This window comes from Stenella coeruleoalba (genome assembly GCF_951394435.1).
Source record: "Stenella coeruleoalba genome assembly, chromosome: 1".
NCBI lineage: Eukaryota > Metazoa > Chordata > Mammalia > Artiodactyla > Delphinidae > Stenella > Stenella coeruleoalba.
In genome coordinates, this window is record NC_137169.1 from 114,972,225 (window position 1) to 114,994,467 (window position 22,243).

Here is a 22,243-nt window from a genome sequence, read left to right on the forward strand (position 1 = left end):
CCTTATCCTGTGTTTATTGGGCGCTTGGATATCTGCTTTTGTAAAGTACCTATCCAAAATATTGCCCATTTTTCTAGTGGGTGGTCTATCTTTTTCTAACTGACTTGTAGAAATTCTTATATTCTGGGTATGAGTCCTTTGTCAGCCATATGTATTGAAAATACCTTGCCACCCTGTGGCTTGCCTGTTCACTCTCCTAATGGTGTCTTTTAATGAATGGTTCTTCTCAAAATAATAACCTGACAGTCTTAAAGCCTCAGATTCAGAACCTCCAGCCCCATTCTACCCCAACCTCATCAATCCCTGATTCTCTCCTGAGCTCACAGTCCTGTGAACTCTTTTCACGATTCCACTTCTCTGCCTCATTGCAGTGTCCAGACACATTTCTCCTTGAAGAAGAGGGTACCTTGGAGAACTAGAGGTCACTCGGGGTGGGGAGTGGATGATCTTAGTGTTTCTAGAGCTGTGCTACCTTCCAGACTAAGTGATGCTGAGGCCAAGGAAATCCTGGCAGTGTCTGGGTCTTTCCACAGCCCTGTCCCACCCTAGTTCCTAGCATAAGCTTTTCAAACCACAGAGAGAGCATCCAAAAGTGCTTGCTTGTCGCTTACCTGACTCCTTTATGCTTTACGGTCAAGAAAATTCATTGGTTGTAACACTCCTTCTACCAAAGAAGAAATACCAATTTGAGCTTTTAAAGTTTCTTCCCACTTCCCGTATTTAGATTATCAAGCACTAACACCACCCATGTCAGAGGGGGTCACCCACCCACCCCTGTGCCTGTGGCCTAGATGCTGTCCCTCCCAGTCTCACCCCTGCCTTCAGTCTGCCCCGGGTTCCCTCCTCCACGCCAGGCCAGGCCCCATGCTGCTCTGGACAGTTGCGCTGCTCTTCGGTAAGTCACCAAGCGCCAGCATCCTCTTCTGGGCACCAAAGACTGTGAGTCGTTCCTAAGACGCGAAGTTCCTTATTTCACCTTTCCTAGTTCAAGTGGGTTTATGGCTGGAGCTTGAGACAAGTGCGTGCACATGGGCGTGCCTGAGAGTGATGGGGATGAGAGTGATGGGCATGGAGACGTAGGGGAGTCCTGGTGTTTCCTATCCCATTTTCCTGGCTCCTGAAAGGGCAACCCTTCGATGTATCAGAGCTAATTTAGGGAGGCAGAAAATCACATGCTGAGACCCAATGACACTTTTACCCTGTGAAACCGGGTTAAAATATCCATCAGTGCTATTTTGAAAGGAAAACGATATTATAGAAGGGAAGGAGGCTGCCAGAATGTAAGAGAAGAGATCGGGGAAATGGGAAAAAAGCAATTCTGTGCATTTCTGTCAGCAACAGGAGCAAAACATGGGGTTTTATAAGGAGATACGTTTTTATGACGCCTCAGCTTTTTTTTTTTTTTTTTTGCGGTACGCGAGCCTCTCACTGTTGTGGCCTCTCGTGTTGCGGAGCACAGGCTCCGGACGCGCAGGCTCAGCGGCCATGGCTCACGGGCCCAGCCGCTCCGCGGCATGTGAGATCTTCCCGGACCGGGGCACGAACCCATGTCCCCTGCATCCGCAGGCGGACTCTCAACCACTGCGCCACCAGGGAAGCCCCGAAGCCTCAGCTTTTTCTTAGAACCAGTCACCAATGACTGGGTTTCACACCTGGTCAAGAGGTTTATGCTCTAAGTGTCCAAAGCCCCCTTCAAACTGACCATTCTTCTTCTGCCTACACCCTCTCTCTATTGTGGAGGGTGGCGGGGGTGTTCTGATTTGGGTCTGACTGGTCCATGGGGACCGATACGAAGGTTCAATTCCATTCTTCTGAATCTATACCACTCTCCTTGCTCTGAGCACCCCCGGGCCAGTCGCCCCTGCCAGTGACTGCAGGGACTGGTCTCCAGGCAGAGGATTGTTGTGGGGTGAGTTCCTCGGCTCCCCCAGGCTCGGCCCAGGCTCGGCCCAGGCTCGGCTCAGGCTCGGCTCAGGCTCGGCTCAGGCTCGGCCCAGGCTCGGCTCAGGCTCGGCCCAGGCTCGGCTCAGGCTCGGCTCAGGCTCGGCCCAGGCTCGGCCCAGGCTCGGCTCAGGCTCGGCCCAGGCTCGGCTCAGGCTCGGCCCAGGCTCGGCTCAGGCTCGGCTCAGGCTCGGCTCAGGCTCGGCCCAGGCTCGGCTCGGGCTCGGCCCGGGCTCGGCTCTGGCTCATCTACTGTCCCCCTGCTACACTTAAAAGGAACAAGTCTGGGCACATAGTGCTTTACGGTTTCTGAGTTGACTCACTTTTTGTTTTAAACTTGGTCCCAGAAGTTTGTTTGTTTTCATTGAACCAGAAAAGCAAAACCATTCCTAAATGCACTTGCTTCCTAGACAGAGTTTGCGGGCGTTTATCCCCTGGGAAGAAAACACCTGTTTCACTCAGGGCTCTTCCTTCCCCGACATCACCGTGTTGCCCTGTGTGTTCTATGAATGGCCGTTTGGACAAGTGAGAAGGTCAGTGCTCACGTTAGTGCAGGGACAGGATGGCCTCGTGCCCGGATACACCCCAGAGGAGAGGTTGCCAAGGGCAAATCACTTCCTTGTGAAAGGAACAGCCCTTGGACTTGACTAGATAAAGTCTAAGAGTTTCCCAGCGTGTACCCCAGGATCTGGATGGGAGAGAGCAAAGGAAGAGGGAGGGAGAGTCAGTGACTGGCTGACTAGTGGACAGAGTATGGGGAACCCAGGCAGGACTGAGTCACACCTGAGGCTCAGGACCCCAGAAAGCCAGCCTAAGATTCAGACCCCACGGCTAAGTGTGTAGGAACGGAGTTACCGTAAAGGTAAAGCTGCTATTTCCTCTCAGATGTGGACAGAGAGACAGAGAAAACAAAACACTGAATACCTGCTTTGTTGTACATACATTATCTCATCTAACCTTCAGGACGTTATAGGGCAGGGGTTTTTTTTATCTCTATTAAACAGTTGAGGAAACTGAGGTTCAAAAATGTTTAAGAAACTTGCCTAGAATTACGCTGCTAACAAGAGCAAAATTACCCTGGTAACAATGCAAACCCAAGTTCATATGATGTCAAACCCCGTGCTTTCTCCATTCTACCTCACTACCTCTAGTCTGGGTATAGTTGGATTCTAATCAGGTAAAACTAGAAAATAAAATTCATGTAAAGTGCCTGGCAGGACCTGGTCACACAATAAATGGTGCCTATTATTAGTATTGGCTATCAGGGATTCAAGAGGCTAGAAGGCCTGACATTGAACATGCTGGTACATGGCTGTACGCTAAAGATGTATTTAAAGTTTAGGAGATGAACCTTGATCTTCCTCTGAGCTGGGCATTAGCCAGTTTCACTCTCAATACTGGAACCCACCCCCCATGTGCAAACACAGCATCTGTGACACACGACCCTCCCAGCTGCATGGCAGCCACACCTGGCAAAGCAGCATGTTGCGATGTGGTAGAACTCGACCGTGACATAGTTCCTCATGTTGAACTGAAACCTGCCTCTCCGATCTAACTTCCGTGAATTGGTTCCACTTCTGCCCTATGAAGTAACAAGTCTCTCCCTTCTTTTAAGCTTAGCCCATCAAGTATTTGAAGGCCACTGTGTATCCCTGTGTACTCTCTCCCGTCTTTCTCGGATAAATGTCTCCCAATCCCTCTAATAGGAACTGCTTTCTAGACTCTGGTCATTGTCCTAGTCTGCTTGATCTTGAGGGCTTTGTCAGTGGGCCAGGAGCTGGTCTTTCTCATCCCTCCCATAGTGGCCTGAGTGCCGAGCTCAGTGGGGCTGCTCCCTGCATCATTCGGGACTCTGTTGTGCGACTTAGCGTGACAATAGCTCTCAGCTATCTCATCACGCTGTCACATCTTCAGCCTGCAGCTCACTGAGGCCCTCGGGTCTTCTTTATAGGAACTGCTGTAGGGAGGTGTCGCCCACTCTGTCCCCAGTTGGCGGCTGTCTTGATTATACACTGTGGTCCTGCAGTCACAGCCACAAGGTCTTGCAGTGCCCTGGACAGCAAGTCATCAGGATCTGGGGACACGAGCTCATTTGAGGTGCCTATGCTCCCTGGATGCCTTCTCTCTTGTTATAGGCGTCAGTCCCCTCAACCCTGTCTGTTCCTCGCTTTGTAGCTGCAAAATCGTTTTCCAGGGGAGAAGAGAAAGGAAGGGGAGGCATCACTACCCAGTAAGGTCTTACTTAGTCACTCTGAGGTCAGGCCTTCTTTCTGCTTTCAGTCAATGTAGTAACCACCTTCCCAGGCAGAGGGTTGATACAATCTATGTAACTACTCCGTAAGGGAAAAATGACTATTATCTTTTCTGTTATGCAGACAGAACCAGGAACTGGAGGCTCTTGAACTTTAAACAACTTGTCCAAGGTCACATAGAAAGAGATGAATTCATGAGTCTAGTCCAGGTCGTCTGGTTCCAAAGCCTGCATGCTCTCCACTACACCAAGCTCATAGAAGATGTGTTTAGACATGGAGGGATGGAGGGATGGTAAGAAAGAGATTCTGCACACACTGAGAACCTGCAGGTGAGTTAACCTGAGTAGGTAGAGAATGTGTCCCAGGTCACGTGGACAGCAAGGATGACAGCCTGTGAATGAACACGCCAAACATCTCCTGAGGGGGTCTTCACCCACCCCCTCCAAGGCCATTCTTGCATTTCTCAGGGTTCTGCACAGCACCCAACAATGAAGGGCACAGGTAAATGCCTGGGGACAGGCTGGACTGACTGCACTCAGCCCCACACCATTCATCCTTTCACCCCTTGCCCCAAAGCCCAGAATACGCTCCACTGCTTTATATGCAACTGCGCCCCTCAATTTAGGGTCCTCCATCCCTTGGACTGATCACACCTGCCTCACTTCATCTGTCATCATTTTGTGGTTTGGCTTCTCTTTCCTGGCCACCTGTTCTCCTCAAACATTGGTTCCTCTAGAAGCATTAGTGCAATGCATGCAAGGTGCAACACGGTGTGTGATGCGCTGGCCCGCTGATACTTCTCTTATCCGTCCGAGCTGCCCGTCCACGTCCCACGACCTCCAGGGAAATCTCACCTCTTTCCTCTGATCACTCCCATACTCTATTCCCCAGAGCTCTGTGGACAGATGGACCACAGGAATCAGGTCCTGCCTTTGCTGTCTGAGTTCTTCTGGAGGTGTAAATTGGACCCTCGGCACATTAGCGTAAGAATCTAGTCCTATGTTTTCTATTTTTGTTCCCTGCCCCGCATGAGTGGGCACAAAGGAAAGCATTCATGCATTTATTCAGTATATGCTTGTTAAACACAGACCACGATCCAGGCACAGGCACTAGGCATAGGTAACACCGCAGTGAACAAGACAGGCAGAGTACCTGGTCTCATGGGACTTACATTCTAGACAGAGGGAGACAGTTGATAACAAGTAGGCAATTTAATGATAAGATAATTTCAAACGGTGATAAGTGCTCTGATGGTAATACAATAGGGTATTGTGATAGTGATGGAAGAGAATTCTTTTGACTGAGGGCCCCCAGCAAGACCTGTTTAAGGAGGTGGCATTTGAACTGAGATAAGGTAAAGGATTCTGGGCAGCAGGTCCACCGTAAAAGTTGAGTGGCTGAGTGGCTGGGTGGCTGGATGTCTGGGTGACTGGGTGGTTAAGTGGTTAGATAGTTGGGTGGCTGGGTGTTGAGTGGCTGGGTGACTGAGCGGTTGGGCAGCTTAGATAGTTAGGTGCTTAGGGGGCTGGGTGGTTGACTGGTTGAATGGATGTTAGCACCCATTTATGAGGTGACAGTCCTCCTTGTCAGAAAGCTTTTTCTGCTACTTAATCGAATTCTATCACTTTGTTCTCTTGCAGTTCCCTGCGTAGGGAAAACTGGTGAGTCTTGTCTATGTCTCTTTCATTTCCAAGTGTGTCTCTGGGCCAAAACTTAATGGACGGGGAAAAGTCAGGGCCATTGGGTCCCCCAGAAACATCTTCAGAGCAGCACCTGCCTAGGCTTCTTCCTCAGGAGTCTTCACTAATGCCCAGGAAGAGGAAAAACCCAGCACTCTACTCTCTCAGGCCGAGGATAGTTATAGGGTGACTCAAGTCCCAGAAGAATGGCTCCCGGCCACTGTCCGGCTCCCTTACAAGTAGCAATGGCTTCAATCTCCTCCTCTCAGTGTGGCTCTGGCGCTCCTGTAACCTCCATTCATCAAGGCTCTGGACTCCCTTCCATCCCTCTAATGTTCAAAGAAGCAGGCATCTTTCTCTGGGGATCTTCCTTCTTTCTCTCTTGGCTACCTTTGCCCTCCCGCCCATCCTGTCCCACTGAACTCCATGGAGCCTCTGTCAAGTAGGTGAAAACTCTGGCCTAGAAACCTCTTGACCTCCAAGGACATGTTCTGTGTACGCCAGGGAGGGAAATCTAAACCAGTAGTTAGTGCTGCTAGAAAGAGCAGCCAGGGAAGCAAGACCCATTATTCAGCTGGGCTGTGAGCATCATTCCCTAGTCTAGGGGGAGGGGAATGGGGTCTAGGGATCCAGGTGGATCCAGACAAAGGCAGGATGTTCTGGGACTCTCCTCAGGGCTCCCTGTCTGATTACTCATCACTACTCCCAGGCTTCTGAGGCTGTCTGGGATCAAAGGAGTATGTCCTGGGGCCAGGCCAGCCTGGGATTGCCCTGCAGGTGATGCTGGGTCCCCAGGAGCTCTTTTCTTGTCCATGTCAGGACATAAAATGCATTTTAGAAATGAGGACAGAAATGACAGCTCCTGCACCATGACTGTGGTGGAAATGAACCTCACTGCTGGGAGTGCCGATGGAGGCTGGGCCTGGGGAAACCTGATGAGGGAAGCAGGAGGGAGCGAGCCCAGGCCGTGGCACGTCCAACACCCACCCCTCCAGCTCCTCTCTGGTGGACAGGGGTGCAGCTCCCATCAGAGGCGGACGCTGAAGAAAGAGCTGCACTGGAGTCACCAGAGGAAAAGAAACCCATCTAGGGGAGTGAGAATCTAATAAGGAGGAATGAAGCAGAACAATAGATGGAAGGAATCCAACTTGACTCAGGCTTGTCAAGGTGGCGGAGGAAAATGCAGTATAAAAGGAGACAAGGAGGGGGACTTCCCTGGAGGTCCAGCGGTTAAGGCTCCGCGCTTCCACCGCAGGGGGCATGGGTTAGATCTCTGGTCACAGCCAAAAAAAAAAAAAAAGAGACAAGGAGGGTAGGAGGGAAAGAGGCCAGAGAGAAGGCACAGGGAGAGGAGGGGAGGGGAGGGGGGAATAGAGGAGAAGGGCAGAGGAAGGAGAGAGGAAGGAGGGGTGCAGGAAAGCAGAAGCCCGGGCCGTGGGCTGGCGTGAAGGCCTGGGAGACAGTGGCAGCTGTGAAGGAGCTGACCAGGAGCCTCCATCCCAGGGAGGGCTGCGGGAGGCATTAGGCTGGGGGACTGAGGGACCTGCAGCTCCAGGGTGACCCTGCTTCTGTGTCTCACAGCCTGGCTCAGCCTCCAAGTGCAGCCAGACCCCGTGTTTGAAGGGGATATCCTGACTCTGCGCTGCTGGGGAAGGAGGAACGCAGAGCTGTCCCAGGTGAAATTCTACAGGGACGGAAAATTCCTCCATCTCTCTAAGGACAGCCAGACTCTGTCCACGGGAACAGCAACAGTGAACAGCAGTGGCCGGTACAGCTGCACTGGACAGGTGACATACATGCAATATGTGGGCAGACGAACCTCAAGGACTGTCACAGTTCAAGTCCAAGGTGAGTCACAACTTGGGGGACTGGGGGGAGCAGGAAGGGTGCTGCTCAGGGGTCTGGTCTTACAGGTCAGCAGCGCTCTGGGCAATGCCCCTCTCTCTGGCTTCCCCTGATGCTGGGCCAATCTGCAGGGCCCTGAGGTGTCCAGGATGCTGTCCACATGCCCTGCCCCCCCCCATGGGGCATGTCTGGAGCCAGGGAAGGGGGGGAAGATGCCCTGTGGGGAAAGGGAAGAACCAGCCCTGATGCTGCCCCCCTTGAGACCCTGAGCCAGACCCTTCTCCTCTGGGCACTAGGTGACCTTTAAGGCCCTTCTGTCTCTGGCCTTCTGGGACCCCAGAGGGGCTCAGGGCTGTGGGAGTCGGTTCAGAGCTGGTGTGTGGGATGAGAGGCCAGGTGCTGGGAGACAGTGACAGCACTTCCCACAGGCACAGGGCAGGGCCCGGGATGTGCCGAAGCTCAGACCTCACCTCAGACTCCAGGGGCCTCGATGTCCAGGGCTCCCCTCCTGAGCTGCGGGCTGCCTCTTCCCAGAGCTCTTCCTGCCTCCTGTGCTGAGAGCCCACCCCTCTCGTGAGCTCCGTGGGGGGAGCCCGGAGCCCACTCCCCCGTGAGGGGAGCCAGAGGTCAGCCTGGCAGCTCCTCTTCTCCTTGCACAAGGAGGGCCACACCCTGCAGGACAGGGGCCTCCACCCAGAACTCTGCATCCCAGCAGCCGAGGAGGGAGACTCTGGGCTTTACTGGTGCGAGGCGGCCCTTGAGCGTGGCTGGGTCCAGAAACAGAGTCCCCAGCTGGAGGTCAGGGTGAGGGGAGGACGGGGAGATCCTCCCCAGGGGCCTGGGCAGTGGGGGCCCCTGGGAATGTGGGGAGGGGTTCCTAAGGGAGGAGCCCGGGGGGTCCCGCTGACCCTTCCAACTGTGTGCTGCCCCGGTTCCTGTGTCCCGTCCTCTGCTCACCCTGAGACCCACCAGCCGAGTTGTGGAGCTCCTCCCCTCCGATCCTCATTCTACCTCAATGGGGACACCCTGCGGAACCACGTGGCTCCCCATGGTGGAGCCGTCTCCTTCCTCTTCCCGGTGATGTCAGAGCAGGATGCTGGGGACTACACCCGCGAGGCTGAGAACAGCGTCTCCAAAGAGACAAGCAAGCCTGAGACACTCTCCGTGGATGGTAAGTCTTGTCCCCCAACTGGGCTGTGAGCCCCAGGAAGCTGGCCAGGGTCAGATCTCACTCCTCTGTGTTCCTCCCGCCATGCTGGGTACAGAGCAGGCACTGCATGACTGACTGAGCATGGACCCCGCTTGGAGCACCTGTCCACTGAACCCGGCAGGGAAAGAATGAAGTCCACAGAGAGTGAGGGGCACCGTGGAGGGAGGACCACATGGTCTTCCGTGGAATTGCCCATCCATGTGGACATCCTTTGATCCGCCCCTCATTCCCACTGGCAAGGCTCCTTCAGGCCAGGGGGTTCCCACTAATGCCAACCACTCTGCCTCTCCTGTGCCAGTCTGGGGTGCGTTTGTTAATTTCATCCTCAACGCTCATGGTCACCCCTACTCACCCCCCAGGTCCTCGGGTCTTCTCTGTCCCCACTAGAAACAACTGGCTGGTTCCCTGGCTGCCTGCAAGCCTGCCTGGCATGATGGTCGTTGCTGCTGCACTTCTAGGGTATTTCAGACCCCAGAGAAAAACCGGTCAGTAACTCTTTCTGGCTTTCTCGATTGCCGAATCCCTATGCCAGGTACAGCCCAGCCATTGGAAAGCCAGAGGCTGACAGGACCAACCGCGTACTTCTGGGTATTGGGAAGAGGAGGGACTTTTCTTTGCACGTCATACAAAGGGGCCCCAGGAGGGACACTTACAGCTTCCAGAGCTCACACACACAGACACAGCGTCTCACACGCCCAATCACCCAGAGAGCGCACAGACACACTCCTGCCCACTGGGGCATGAATGAAGGCACAAACAGGATTTCTTACAAGCCAAACGAGGTGTAGATCAACGTCCTTCACATTTGGAAGACAGTCTGTGGCTGTGAATGTACTGAACAAACCCAAGGCCTCCAGTTCTCTTGTTAAAGTCAGCAGAGCTCCGGCCTGCTTAGCGGAGGAGAAAGAAGACGTGAGAACTCCAGTGCACGTGCATGCTCACGCATACACACTTCTGTGCCGTGGTGTGCCCTGGGTGAGAGTCCATGGCTGTCAACTCATCAGGAAGGAAGTGTGGTGGAGAGCACTGGGGAATAGCCCGGTCCCAGCACTGCTATTTGCTAATTCAGTAACCTTGGGCCAGCTCCTTTCAAGTTTCACTAAATGTCTCCCTCTTGGGATGTTGTACGGTCTGAGTTAGTGAGGTGACATCTGTCTCATACCTGATGTATTAGCCTGGCACTGAGTGGGTGCTCAGTACATTCTCATTCTGTTCTGAGCGCATCACCCCGGCAGGTTCCCAAACTGCCTTTGCTCCTGTTATCCATTCTGTAATTCCTCTGATCAGAGTCATAGAAAGTTGAGCTAAGGGCTTCCCTGGTGGCGCAGTGGTTGAGAGTCCGCCTACCGATGCAGGGGACACGGGTTCGTGCCCCGGTCCGGGAAGACCCCACGTGCCCCGGAGCGGCTGGGCCCGTGAGCCATGGCCGCTGAGCCTGCGCGTCCGGAGCCTGTGCTCCGCAACGGGAGAGGCCACAGCAGTGAGAGGCCAAAAGTTTAGCTAAAATTCAGATGAGAGAAATTCTATAGGGAGAGAATTCTATAGGGAGAAATAAGTGAAAATAATCAGATAAATGGCATTTCTAGGTCACCTATTGGTTTTGAAATCCCAGACTCTCCTCTTCTTCCTGTCACGGTCATGATAATTAAGCACGAATGTTGGCTTTCAAAGCAATCACCTTTGGTGGCTACAAGTTTATTCTCACCCTTGTTTGCCTGGGGCTGTGTTGAAGGGAATGGCTCCCAGTGCCAAAGCTATCTGGTGCCAGTTTATTCCTAGGGCTTCAAATCCACCTACTTCTTCCTCCCTGGGGGCAATATTTTTATTTTCCACTTGCCAAGGGCAAAAGTAATTGTTCTCATAGACCTCCAGCTAGATTTGCTTTTTCAAGTTGGCAGCTCCCTCAGTTAAGGAATTTGTGATGAGTTCTGAGAGCTAATAGACTGTTCTTTGAGGAAGACCACCCAGTCCTGCAATCCAAGTAGTCTTCCCTGACCATCAGCCAGGATACCTGAAAGCATCTCTCCCCAGCCCTAGATCCACTACCTCACCAGGCACCCCAGTTAGGGCTTGAGCCAGGCTCCGACTTCCTCTCCCCTTTTTAATTTAGCAGCCTTTGTCCATCTAACTTCTCATCTCTCCTTTCCTTTAGTCTTGAGTCTAGATTTCATGAAGGCAGGCCAGAGTTGCTTTAAGGTATACCTGTGCAGTGGGAGAAAGATGGAGCCAGACCCAGAGTTAGATGAGGAAGCAGCTGGAGTCGGGGACCATGAACTGAAGATCTGTGAATTCTACCATCTCTGCACCTGTCATAAAGCCAGCCTGGTCTCAATAGCATGGGTGTTTCTGCCCACTCACCTCTGGGTCAGAGAGTTAAAGACAAAGCAACACAGTACAGCCATCTCCCTCCCAGGCCCAAACAAGATGGTGGAGGAACAGTCACTGGTGAAAGATCTTCAAGAGGAAGATGCCTTTCACAGGGAACAAAGGAGCGTCCCTCTTCATGTGGCGATTTTGCCTCCCCACCCATTCCCACTCCCCTACCCCGCCCCTACTGCCAGTCTGGGAGCACCTGGGCTCCATTTTGTTAAGGAACCTGTCTCTCATGAAAATAAATTTCCTGGTGGTGGGCCTATCATCTCAGAAGCTCAGGGGCACACACCCTTCCTTAGAATGTCACTCAGAAAACCACCTTCAGGCCCAATTCCATAGCCACACAAGAAACACAGTCCAACAGCTTTTTTCTTCATGCCCAGCTTTAGAAGACACTTAACCATTTCCAGACAGCATATCCATTCCTCAGCAAACACAAATGTGCCACCACTGAAGATATTCCACAGACTGTATCTCTGAAGGCAAGGTTCAAGACATTTTGACCAATTATGGAATTACTAGGACAAGGATGTGGTCATACAGGAGGTCTACTTCGAAGTAGCAGTTACCTAAGTGTGCAAGTTCTGGTTGTTTGCTTAAAAGTGTTCATCTCATTTCCCACTGTCACACCTCCCATAAAACACAGCTCCATCAAAGTCACAGAGCTCTTCGCGAATGGAGACTCAGAAACACAGCCTTGACAAACGAGCATCAGAGGCCTCTCTGAGTCTCCACAAACGCCCTCTTGGTTTCACAGGAGGAGCCATGTCCAAAGGTGCTACCTGACAGCTCTGATGCTTCCTTGCTGTTAGAGCTAACAAATATTTCTTGGCCACCAGGCATGAGCCAGGTGACCCAACATCCACCTGTGACCCAATTCCTATCCCAAGAGCTAATTTTTAAAGCTCTGGAAATGCCTGCTTTCACAGAGGCAGCATGCTCGTGGAGAAGAAGTGTACACACTGGATTAAGGTTCTGTCTCCACCACTTTCTGCGTGACCTCGAAGAAGTCAGCTCTCCCGACCTCAGTCGCCTCATCTAAAACATGGAAATCACAGTATCAACCTTTGCAAGGTGGTTGTGAAGAACATCGGACACCAAAGATTTAGGTAGGGGGGCTTTTGTGACATCCAGCTCTGTGCTTGTCCCTGGGTAAGGAGGTTTGCTATTAAGTAGACGCTGTATTTGAATTCCCTGGCCCTGTTTCTGGCACATGGTATGTTGTCAAAGTTATTAGCTTTTCCTCCTTCTGAAAAGCAGCCTGACTGGTGGGTCTGAGCCCTTTCGATATAAGGATGGGACCCATCCTTTCTGACCCTGCTTCCTCCCAGTTTGTGATTCCCATGGAGCCATCCTCCCCTCTGGGGTATTTTTCAAAGGAAACATCCCATAAAAGTTAACCGTGTCCAGGGCTTCCCTGGTGGCGCAGTGGTTGAGAGTCCACCTGCCGATGCAGGGGACGCTGGTTCGTGCCCTGGTCCGGGAAGATCCCACATGCCGCGGAGCGGCTGGGCCCGTGAGCCATGGTCGCTGAGCCTGCGCGTCCGGAGCCTGTGCTCCGCAACGGGAGAGGCCACAACAGTGAGAGGCCCGCGTAACGCAAAAAAAAAAAAAAAAAAAAAAAAAAAAGTTAACCGTGTCCAGACCTGTGAATTAACCGTCATTAACAAACCAGCCTCAGACCTCCAGCAACCTCTCCTGGCATTCTTTTTTTTTTTTTTAGTTTAATTTTTTATACAATTTTTAAAGGTAATTTTATACAATTTTTTAAAGGTAACTGACATTCTTTCTCTCAGCCTCTCTGTCCCCACTGTCCAGTCTGCTCTCTGAGGGTGCTCAGTGAATTGTGCCTTTGCATCTCCTAGGGCCCCTTCCACCCCGGAATCTGCCCCCAGCCGCAGGTGGAGAGGAACACCCACTGTATGTCAATGGTAAGGACTTGCAGTAGCACCAGTGTCTGTCCATAAAGGCAGAGAAAGGCCTCTTAAGGGGAGTCATGAGAAAGAAGGCCCCATGAGCCCGAGGCTCAGGAATCAGAGTCATCTGGGGAAGGAAACAGATGGCTTCTGGGGAGAGCTTAAGGGGCCAGTGCATGGAGCTGGTGGTGGGAGAGGGAAGCAGGAAGGGATCCCAGCCCCCAAGAGGGAGGTGTAGACCCAGGGTTAGCAAATTTGACCATGGGTCAAGTCTGGTCCACCAAGTATTTTTGTAAAGAGCATTGTGTATGTGTCATGTGTGGCTGCTATCACACGACAGAGCCAGGTATTTGCAAAACCTAAAATATTCACTACCTTTTTTACAGAAAAAGATTGCCAACCTCTAGTTTAAACAATGTCAGGGCTGGGGAAGCTGCTAGAATCTGCTGCAGGGGTCAGGCACCTCCTACCAAGATGGATATCCCACATTAATAACTGCTTCCCACTGCCAGTTATCTATCACCATAACAGCCCCTAATTAGCTTCCCTCCATAAGTGTTTCTAGGTCTTGAGGTGGGAGAGCAGGTGGGTCCTATTCAAGCTGCAGCTGCGTTCCTTCTTTCAGTTCATTGCCAGAATGAGAACGATGAAGGGGTTATCTGCTCTGTGGTACGTACGATCCCAAAGGAGAGTGAAAGGTGAGTGATCTCGGGTCAAACTTGACATCTTTGCTAATGTAAAGGGGAAGTTTGGGGCCTAGGGTGAGGAATCACTACCACCATCATCACCATGACAACTGTCATCACCCTGACCACCATCATCCCCCTGACCACCAACATCACCCTGACCACCAACATCACCATGACCACCACCAACACCCTGACCACGGCCACCTTCACCACCACCACCATCATCTCCTCCTTCACTACCACCATCACCACAAACAGCGCTATGTCCACCATAATCCCCATCATCTACATCATCTCCACCACACCTCCACTGTTACCATCCCAACTAGGGAGGAATTTTTTTTTTTTTTTTTTTTGCCCTTTTCTGAGCATTGTGGAGCAACAAAGGAAAAACAGAAAAAGAATGATACAGTTTGTCTTTGACCCTGAGTGTAAGTCTAAACAGGACAGCCTCAGCTCTAAGAGGAAGCCATAAAGACCATGAACCCCGGCCGCAGATACCAGAGTCAAGACGGCAGGCATGGGGAAGGCTAGTCCACTCTCTAACAGACAAACAGGCAACGTGGAATCATGAGAGAAGTGTGGGAGTCAGTCAGAATTGAGTTCTGTGGAATGTGGAGTCAGTCAAAATTGAGTTCAAAACTTGATTCTCTGTACTCACTGTGTGCCTGTGGGCAAGTTATTTAAGCTCTCCGAGCCTAATCTATAAAGTGTAGATAATGCCTACTTTGTAAGATTATTATGAATGGCTAGGAATAGAACCTGGGTTCTAGAATCCATAAAGATTGTCTGGTATGCAATAGGTGTTCAAAAATAGGGAGCTTGTTTTATGTCTCACCTGTGCTGAGATTTCAATTCCTGGTCTGTCAAATGGATCTGAGTCAGTCTAGGGACTCTGCTCCCACCCATAAAGGGCACTAGGGAAAGTGGACAGCCAGGACGTCTCTTGGACTCAGGGCACTTCTCCCAGGACCTGACCGGTTGCTGGCCAGAGCATTGCCAAGCAGATGGGAAAGCACATGTGGGTCCAGTTCCTTCCTGAGAAGAGTCACAATGAGGACTTAAACATAAGAAAGGAAAAATGAAGCCAACCTCAGACTCCATGGTTTTCATTAGCAAAATAAGGAAAATAAGAAAATGTGATCCTTTTAATCCTAGCAGGCAACAAGGGTGAAGGCATGATGCGGGGCAGGGGTGGGGTCTGGGACAGTCTGCTTGCAGCTCAAGCTCTGAGCAGGCTTTCCCTGTTGGGTGGGTGCAGGGACCTGAAACCCAGAGTAAGGAGAGCCGTTATGTTCCAAGATGCATAGAAGAGGGGATACTGGATCTTTTATCAGTGGGAGAATGCTTCACGTTCACAAAGATTCAATATTTGCCTACGGTTCCACTTCTTATGGAAGTGACTGTGGAGAGTTATTCACCTCGCTGAGCCTCAGTTTTCTCTTCCCACTGTGAGAAGGCATCAATACCCCCTACTTGGCAAGACTGATGTGAGATTGGATATACAGAATTATAGTTCTGTTAGCAGTATACTAGATAGATCAGCTATATAATTTTCACAGCTAAATGGTTGCCTGGTGCAGAGTGGCTGTCTAATGGAGGAGTTATTCTAGAAGTATCTTGGGCACCTTCTTATCTCTTGCTTCACACCGTAATCCTGCAAGGCAATCACTGTCAACACCACCACCCTTTCCTGGTTGAAGCAGCTGAGACTCAGAGGCCAAGTGACTGGCCTCCGGTCACACAGCTGGGGTCTCCTGATTCCCAGGCCCACCTGCTTTCAGCTTGAGAGCGAGAAGCCCTGAGAAGTAAAAGGGGGAGCAGCCCCCCACCCTGGCCGGCCTGTGCTCTCTGAAGGAAGGTGCCACGAGGAGGCGGGAAGGGGACACCCCGTGAACCCAGTGCCCTAACCTTACTGCTGCTCTTCCCCACAGCCAGGCCTGCCCAGTCAGCCCGGCGGGAAACGGTGAGATGGGACCCCTGCTCTTTGCTCATTCTCTGTGTGATGTCTGCTTCCTCACCCTGACCTGACTCTCCCACAGGACATTTCTGTCATCTACGCTGAGGTGAGACGCCCTCAGCTCAGTGAGGTTCCAGCCAAGGGGCTGAAGAGAAGAAGCAGGACCCAGCAAGATCCCGTTGGTGACTGCGAGGGGGTCCTCTGCTAGTGATGGCATCTCCTTCCCCCAAGACACACAGCCATCCGCAGCCCCCAGCGCTCCCCAGGAGACCAGGGGACCCCAGCCTCTTCTGTGGTCCTCCAGTTCCCCAGCCCAGCAGCCAGAAGCCCCGTTTGTGGAGCACATCAGAAAACTCTGTTACCCCTTACATGTTTAAAAAGATACATGGTTGTAGAATCTATTTGTTAATAAAGGTGTATCAATTTGTTCCATATTTTTCATCAGTAGCAATCATTTGGGCTGCCTGATAATTTGGTCTGGTTTATTCAAGGAGAATGGACTCCCTGTGGACCTGACTGGTGATGAGGGAGATGAGAGGGCGAGGAAGGGGTAGAGTTGCCGGGGCAGGGGGTGGGAAGGGAGGGGAGTCCAGTCCACAGCCAGAGTGCTCAGTGAAGGATTTATATGTTTGCTCCTGTGAGGCCCTGGCCCCAGCTTGCAGGCCTCTGCACTGGAATCATGGGGAGTGAGGTCCAAGTTAGCAACTCTGGTACCCTCCTCCCCTAGCAAGAAGTCTGCTTGTTCAGAGCACTCTTGGCCCCTCAGAGCTGCAAACATCTTGCATTTCCCCTTGAGCTTATTAGAAATGCAGATGCCCAGATCTGCTGAATCAGAATCTGCATTTCAATAAGATCTCCAGGCGATTTGCAAGTACATGAAAGTTTTTTTTTTTAATCATCTTTATTGGAGTATAATTGCTTTACAATGTTGTTAGTTTCTGCTGTATAACAAAGTGAATCAGCTATATGTATACATATATCCCCATATCCCCTCCCTCTTGCATCTCCCTCCCCCCCTCCCTATCCCACCCCTCTAAGTGGTCACAAACCATGAGCTGATCTCCGTGTGCTATGCGGCTGCTTCTCACTAGCTATCTATTACATGAAAGTTCTAAAAGCCTGGTCTACCTCCAAAATACAAACGTCATGGAAGTTAATCAGTCCACTTGCCTTCGGGAGCTTAATTGCCTGTGGTTCTGCTCTGGGTAAAGACAGTGGATAAGGCAACCCATGCTAGCCTTTTTTCTTACTTGTCTTCTACTCCGTTTTCTCCCTTCCCTCCTCCCAACCCAACCCTTCGTCTTCCTCATCCTCCTGTCTCTGTCATCACCAGTCAAAATCCACAGTCAGAATACACCAGGGTCCCCTCCCCTTTGCCTCCTTGGCTCTGCCAGGATGACTGAGAGGCACACACCACCTAGAAGCACAGGGTCTTCACTGGTCAATCAGGAAGCACCCCCGACCCTAAGCCCCCGCCACGCCCTCTGTAAATGAGGCGCCCCCTTCTAAAAAGTGAAAACATCTCCAGTCGTCCCCACAGGCCACCTGCTTCCTGAGCTTTCATACCTCCCTCCTCCCTGCCCTACACCCGAGAACTCAACGCCTGGTCCATGGACTGGGGGCTGTCTGTGAATTGGATTTACCAGTCCAGGCAAGATAATAGAACAATCACAAGCAAAAATTTAGGAACTTTTATAGCAATCTGACAGAGTAATTTTATGTTTGTTTAATATAATCATAAAAATTAAGGCTCATATATGGTACCTCTCTTTTAATTTTTATTTTTGGTAATGTGTTTTTATTATAATTTACAAAGTATAGCTCCACAGTGGACTGGAAAGAAAAACAGGTCCTTCAACACAGGAAGGTGAGAAGTCCTATCTTACACACACACACACACACACACACACACACACACACACACTCTCACTCACACACCACTGGCCTGGTCTCTCAGACACTTCGCTCTCTCCTCAGACCCTTAATTTATAAAAGAATGAGCTGGGATTTTCCAAAATGAACAATTACTAGGAAAATTAAAGGAAAAGAGAATTCCCCAAAAGAACATAGAGAAAACAGAGTTTTCAGAGGAAACCCACACTCTTCAGCCCAGACTCTCTCTGGTTTGCCTGATATCAGCACACCCAGCCCCAAATCCCATCTCCAGTCCTCAGAGCAGCCAGCTACTTCTGTTCCTAGAGGATGCTGGCGGAGAGCATCCGCCAGGAGAGGAAGGGCCACAGCCAAGGGAGGATGGGACCCTCACAGTTCTCCAGGGCCAGACCCTGCAGACGCAGAAAAAGGATGCCACATTGCCCAGCCTGCCACAGTGCTGCTCCCCACAGGAATGCACACAAGCTGTCTCCACACTTGATCAAGGCTCTGAGCTATGAAACCTTATTTTTCTCTCCAGGTCAGAGCTAAATGCAGACACATATCCAGCAGAGGTGAGTTGGCTGTGCCTCATCTAGGGACCTGTGCTCTGTGGGGTCGTATCACTTACAGAGTAAGAAGAAAAGAAAGAACTTCTTAGCTGGGATGAGGATGGAGAGGCAGCCTGGAGCTGCCCCCTTAAGGTAGAGAGTAAGAGGACAGCCAGCAGCCTCAAGGCTGCCCTCTGGTGGCCCTCTTGGGTAGTCAGGGACCTGACCACCGGCCTGCGCTGTGGTCTGATCCGTTCATCGGCCAGCTTCTTTGGAAGATATCATTAGACACCCCATCTTTGCCTTGTATGTGGCTACACCATTTAGATACAAACAATAAAAATGGAGCATGGCCTTTTCCTGAACCAGGCAGGTTGCACATACTGGAATTTCTTTCAGTTCCAGGTTTGTTATTTTTAATTTGGCTAGGAAATAGACCTCCTACCTTTTTGTTTAAATAAGCATCCACTAAACAGCTCTGTGTCCTTCATCTTTGTATCATCTGTGATGACGGTAAGTACAGACAAGGTGCACAGCACGGGAAAGACCCAGGCTTTCCCATATCATATCTCCGTCTACACGGCCGGAAGGAGCTGCACCCAGCAGACCTGGAGCGTCACTAAGGCGGCTCACTCAGCACGCACCACTCTCTGTGAGTGAAGATGTTGTACTCGTTTCCGGAATTCTCTCCCATGTGACGTACAGATGAATAGTGACTGTTCCTTTCATGGTCAGGAACGTGGTCACTGTCCTCATCTGCATGTGTTCCTGATCACATGGGGCTTACACAGGCTAGGTGTTCAATAAACGTTTGCCCGGTACATTAGTGTGCACAAGATGGGGATCCAACAAATGCTGGGTAAGTGAGTGAATGAAGAAATGAGTTTCCAGCCTCCGGCTCTCTACCTCAACACAACACAGTTGTGGCTTTGTTTCTTTTTTGTGCAGCCTTCCTTTGACTCTCTGGGAAGGTATGTCTTTGCCTCAAAAGCAGACCCTACCAAAGCCTCAGATGCCTCCCACCCAGTCTCCCACGAGCCATCTCATAAGCTCCTTCTTTTCCCCCCTCCTCAGTTTCCCCCCTTGCAACTGTGAGCACCATGCCCCTGGTCCATCGAAGGTTCCATTCCCTCTAACTACTCCCAGCAGGGCCAAGATGAGGGTGAGGCAAGAGAAGTGCCCCGGGCACAGATACTGAAGAGGGAGTTATCTTCGGGGCTGTGCATACATGAGAGTGCCCTCTGGGGCAGGTAAAGTACTTCCATTTCACACATGCATGCACTGCCTCAAACCCAGTCTTCATCCACATGGCAGCGCCAATGCCCAAGCTGGCTGCCAAGGGAGGGGCGCACATGGGCTCCCCTGCCCAGGGCAGCCTTTGGGGCTGGCATGGTGTCGGCTGGCAGATGGTGCAGGCAGCTGGTCCACTCTATGGGAACTGCGCCGGTGAAGGTAGACACAAAGACAGGGCTCAGGTGGGGGCCTACCTGCTCCCTCAGCCCCATCCTGCACAGCCCCCTGGAAGTGGCACCCAGAGGCCCACCCACCCTCCAGCAACACTCTGCCCTCTTCCCTCACCCCTGCTTTCCAAAAGCCTGCTGAAGGCCCCTCCTTCCTGCCCGGCGCCGTTCCTCTGCCTCCTTCTCTGCCAGCTCCCTTCTCTCTCCAAACATCTCACCTTTTCTTTTCCCTTCTCCACTTCCCCCCATCCCAGGAGAAGCAAGGCCCCATTCTGCCCTCAGGCCAGTCCAAGGAACAAGGACGAGTGTGAGTGGACAGGGACAGGGCATCACTTGGACCACCCTTCACACCCCATCAAATTCTACCCAGGCCTGAATCTCTGCACCATGCTGCTCTCAGGGCTAAGGGCTGAGCTCAGATGCTGGTTTGGCCACATTTTACACCTGCTCCCCCACTACCCCCACCCCAGCCCACAGCGCAGGTGGGCTAATGGCAGGTGCAGCCCACGCTGCCTGGCAGATGGCGCTACCACTGCACCTGCCTGGGCTGCGGCAGAGGCTCCCGGCTTCCCAGAAAGGCCCCAGGGAGGCTGAGCGCAGCCCCGGCTGCCAGCTTCTCTCTTAATTAAAGAAGGTGGGGAGTGGCCCCTTTGAACTTACTAGCTAATTTACTCCATGCACTCCCCCTGTGGCTGGGTTATTAATGTGGTCTGAACCAGTAATTAGCACTGGAAGGGGGGGAACCTGCCACCGCAGACTTAACCCTTCCTATGCCTCCATCAGTCCATTCTTCTCCAGCTGTCGCAGGGCTGCTGGAAGTTTTTCTTTTGGGGGAGGTGGGTGGGATACTTTCAGGTCCTCACCCAACCTCCCCCTTCCCACTTTCTCAGCCTCCCTGAAATTCCCTTAAAGGAAAAGGGCTGGGGTGGTGCATAGAAGATTGCAACTCATTTGCTGCTTGGATGGACCACTATGGACCACCCCTTCTGCTGAGGGAGTGTGACTGCCCACTGTCTCCTCCAAAGGAACTCAGCATCCGTATTGCCAGCATTCACACACCAGCCAGACTCCTGCATTCCACGGCCACCCCAGACCTGGCCTTGACATTTCAGAATCATTCAATCCACTTCAACACATGCTTGAAGGGTACCACCTCATGGAAATCCTGTCCTTGGCGATATACAGGGTGCGGAAATGAAGGGGGTCTGATCCCCGCCCTCAGGAACTGGGAGAAGAGAGTTGAAGCAGGGCGGCTAGCACCTCAACACTCCTTTACCTGCATTTGCCCAGCTTTCCCTTCTTCCCTCTCTCTGGCCACTTAGTAACAATGGTTAATTTTTTTGAGAGCTGATTGTCAACTGAAATTAAAATGCACAACGTGAGTTTCCTTTTTATTTGGGGACTTACGGAGGACTAGAGCCCGGGAGACAGCCTCTCAGATAGCTCTGAGGAACTGCTCTGAAGAGGTAGAGGGGGAGGTCAGCATATACGTGATTTTGGAGAAAGAGTACGTGCAATTAAGCACATTTTGGTAGAAGGTTACTGCTTGTCACGAGGCACAGCTATCTTAGTTAATGATTTTAGTGCTTTTATAAGTATGGGAAGATGCAAGAAATTGGCTTCATAAAATATCTGAGGGTCTGTTCTGCCTGTTTTCCCAGAGCACAGAATGGCTCATCTTGACTGTCCCCCTGAATTCCTTTCAAGGTGTGTTGTAGGTCAGCAACTGCAGTAGCCAGTAACTTGTAGAACTGGATGGTGGGCCACATCCTTTATTTGACCTGACTATGCACCAGACCCTATTTTAAGTGGTTTCACCCTTACGGCACCACGAAGAGGTAAATACTGTTATTAATTCCCGTTTCGTGAATGAAGATGCCGAACACAGAGCAGCCACTTTGCTCAAGGTTTCACAGCCAAGACCTGAACCCAAGAAGCTTGACCCCAGAGCTTGTGTTCTTAAGTCCTACCCTCACCCTCATCTGTTTATATCCTAAGGCTCACCTCAAACACTACCCACTCCATGAGGCCCACCTGGCCTCCTAGCCCCCCAGCTGGTTCCCACCCATCCACCCTCGGGCTCCCATAGCATCCCATGCACGCAGCTGGCATTGCTCTGACCACACTGATTGTAATTACTGGGTTACACGTCTGTCTTCTCATCTAAACTGCAGACTCCTTGAGGGCAGAGGCTGTGCCTTTCATCTTTGTGTCCCCAGCACCTGACATGTAAGTAGATGCTCAATAAATAGCTGACACATGGATGATGGAATTGACAGTGGAGTCACAGATCAGTCCTCTCCCTTGGCCTCTGTGTCCCATAGGCGGGTGGTGTCCGAGTTCTGTCACAACTCCAGCTCTGCCCCTTTCTCTCTAGAGAGTTCTTTTCTACTCCAGTCAGGACAATCACAATAGTTGCTACCCAGACCTCCCTGCCTCTTTTTTCTCCCCCAATCAGCCCTGCACGCTGTCCTCCCACTAGCAAGTTAGCCCCA

At 51.6% G+C, this 22,243-nt stretch overlaps 1 protein-coding gene across 1 annotated transcript; it reads left to right on the top strand.

Moving 5' to 3' along the window:
* Window positions 1-864: 864 nt before the first annotated feature.
* On the top strand, window positions 865-16,359 carry FCRL6 (Fc receptor like 6; the record flags this gene model as incomplete). Its single annotated transcript, XM_079946202.1, has 7 exons — window positions 865-895; window positions 5,834-5,854; window positions 7,454-7,720; window positions 8,277-8,888; window positions 9,287-9,412; window positions 15,840-15,871; window positions 15,948-16,359. 7 exons carry the CDS (start codon window positions 865-867, stop codon window positions 16,071-16,073), a joined length of 1,215 nt encoding a protein of 404 aa, XP_079802328.1. The 3' UTR covers window positions 16,074-16,359.
* Window positions 16,360-22,243: the final 5,884 nt, after the last annotated feature.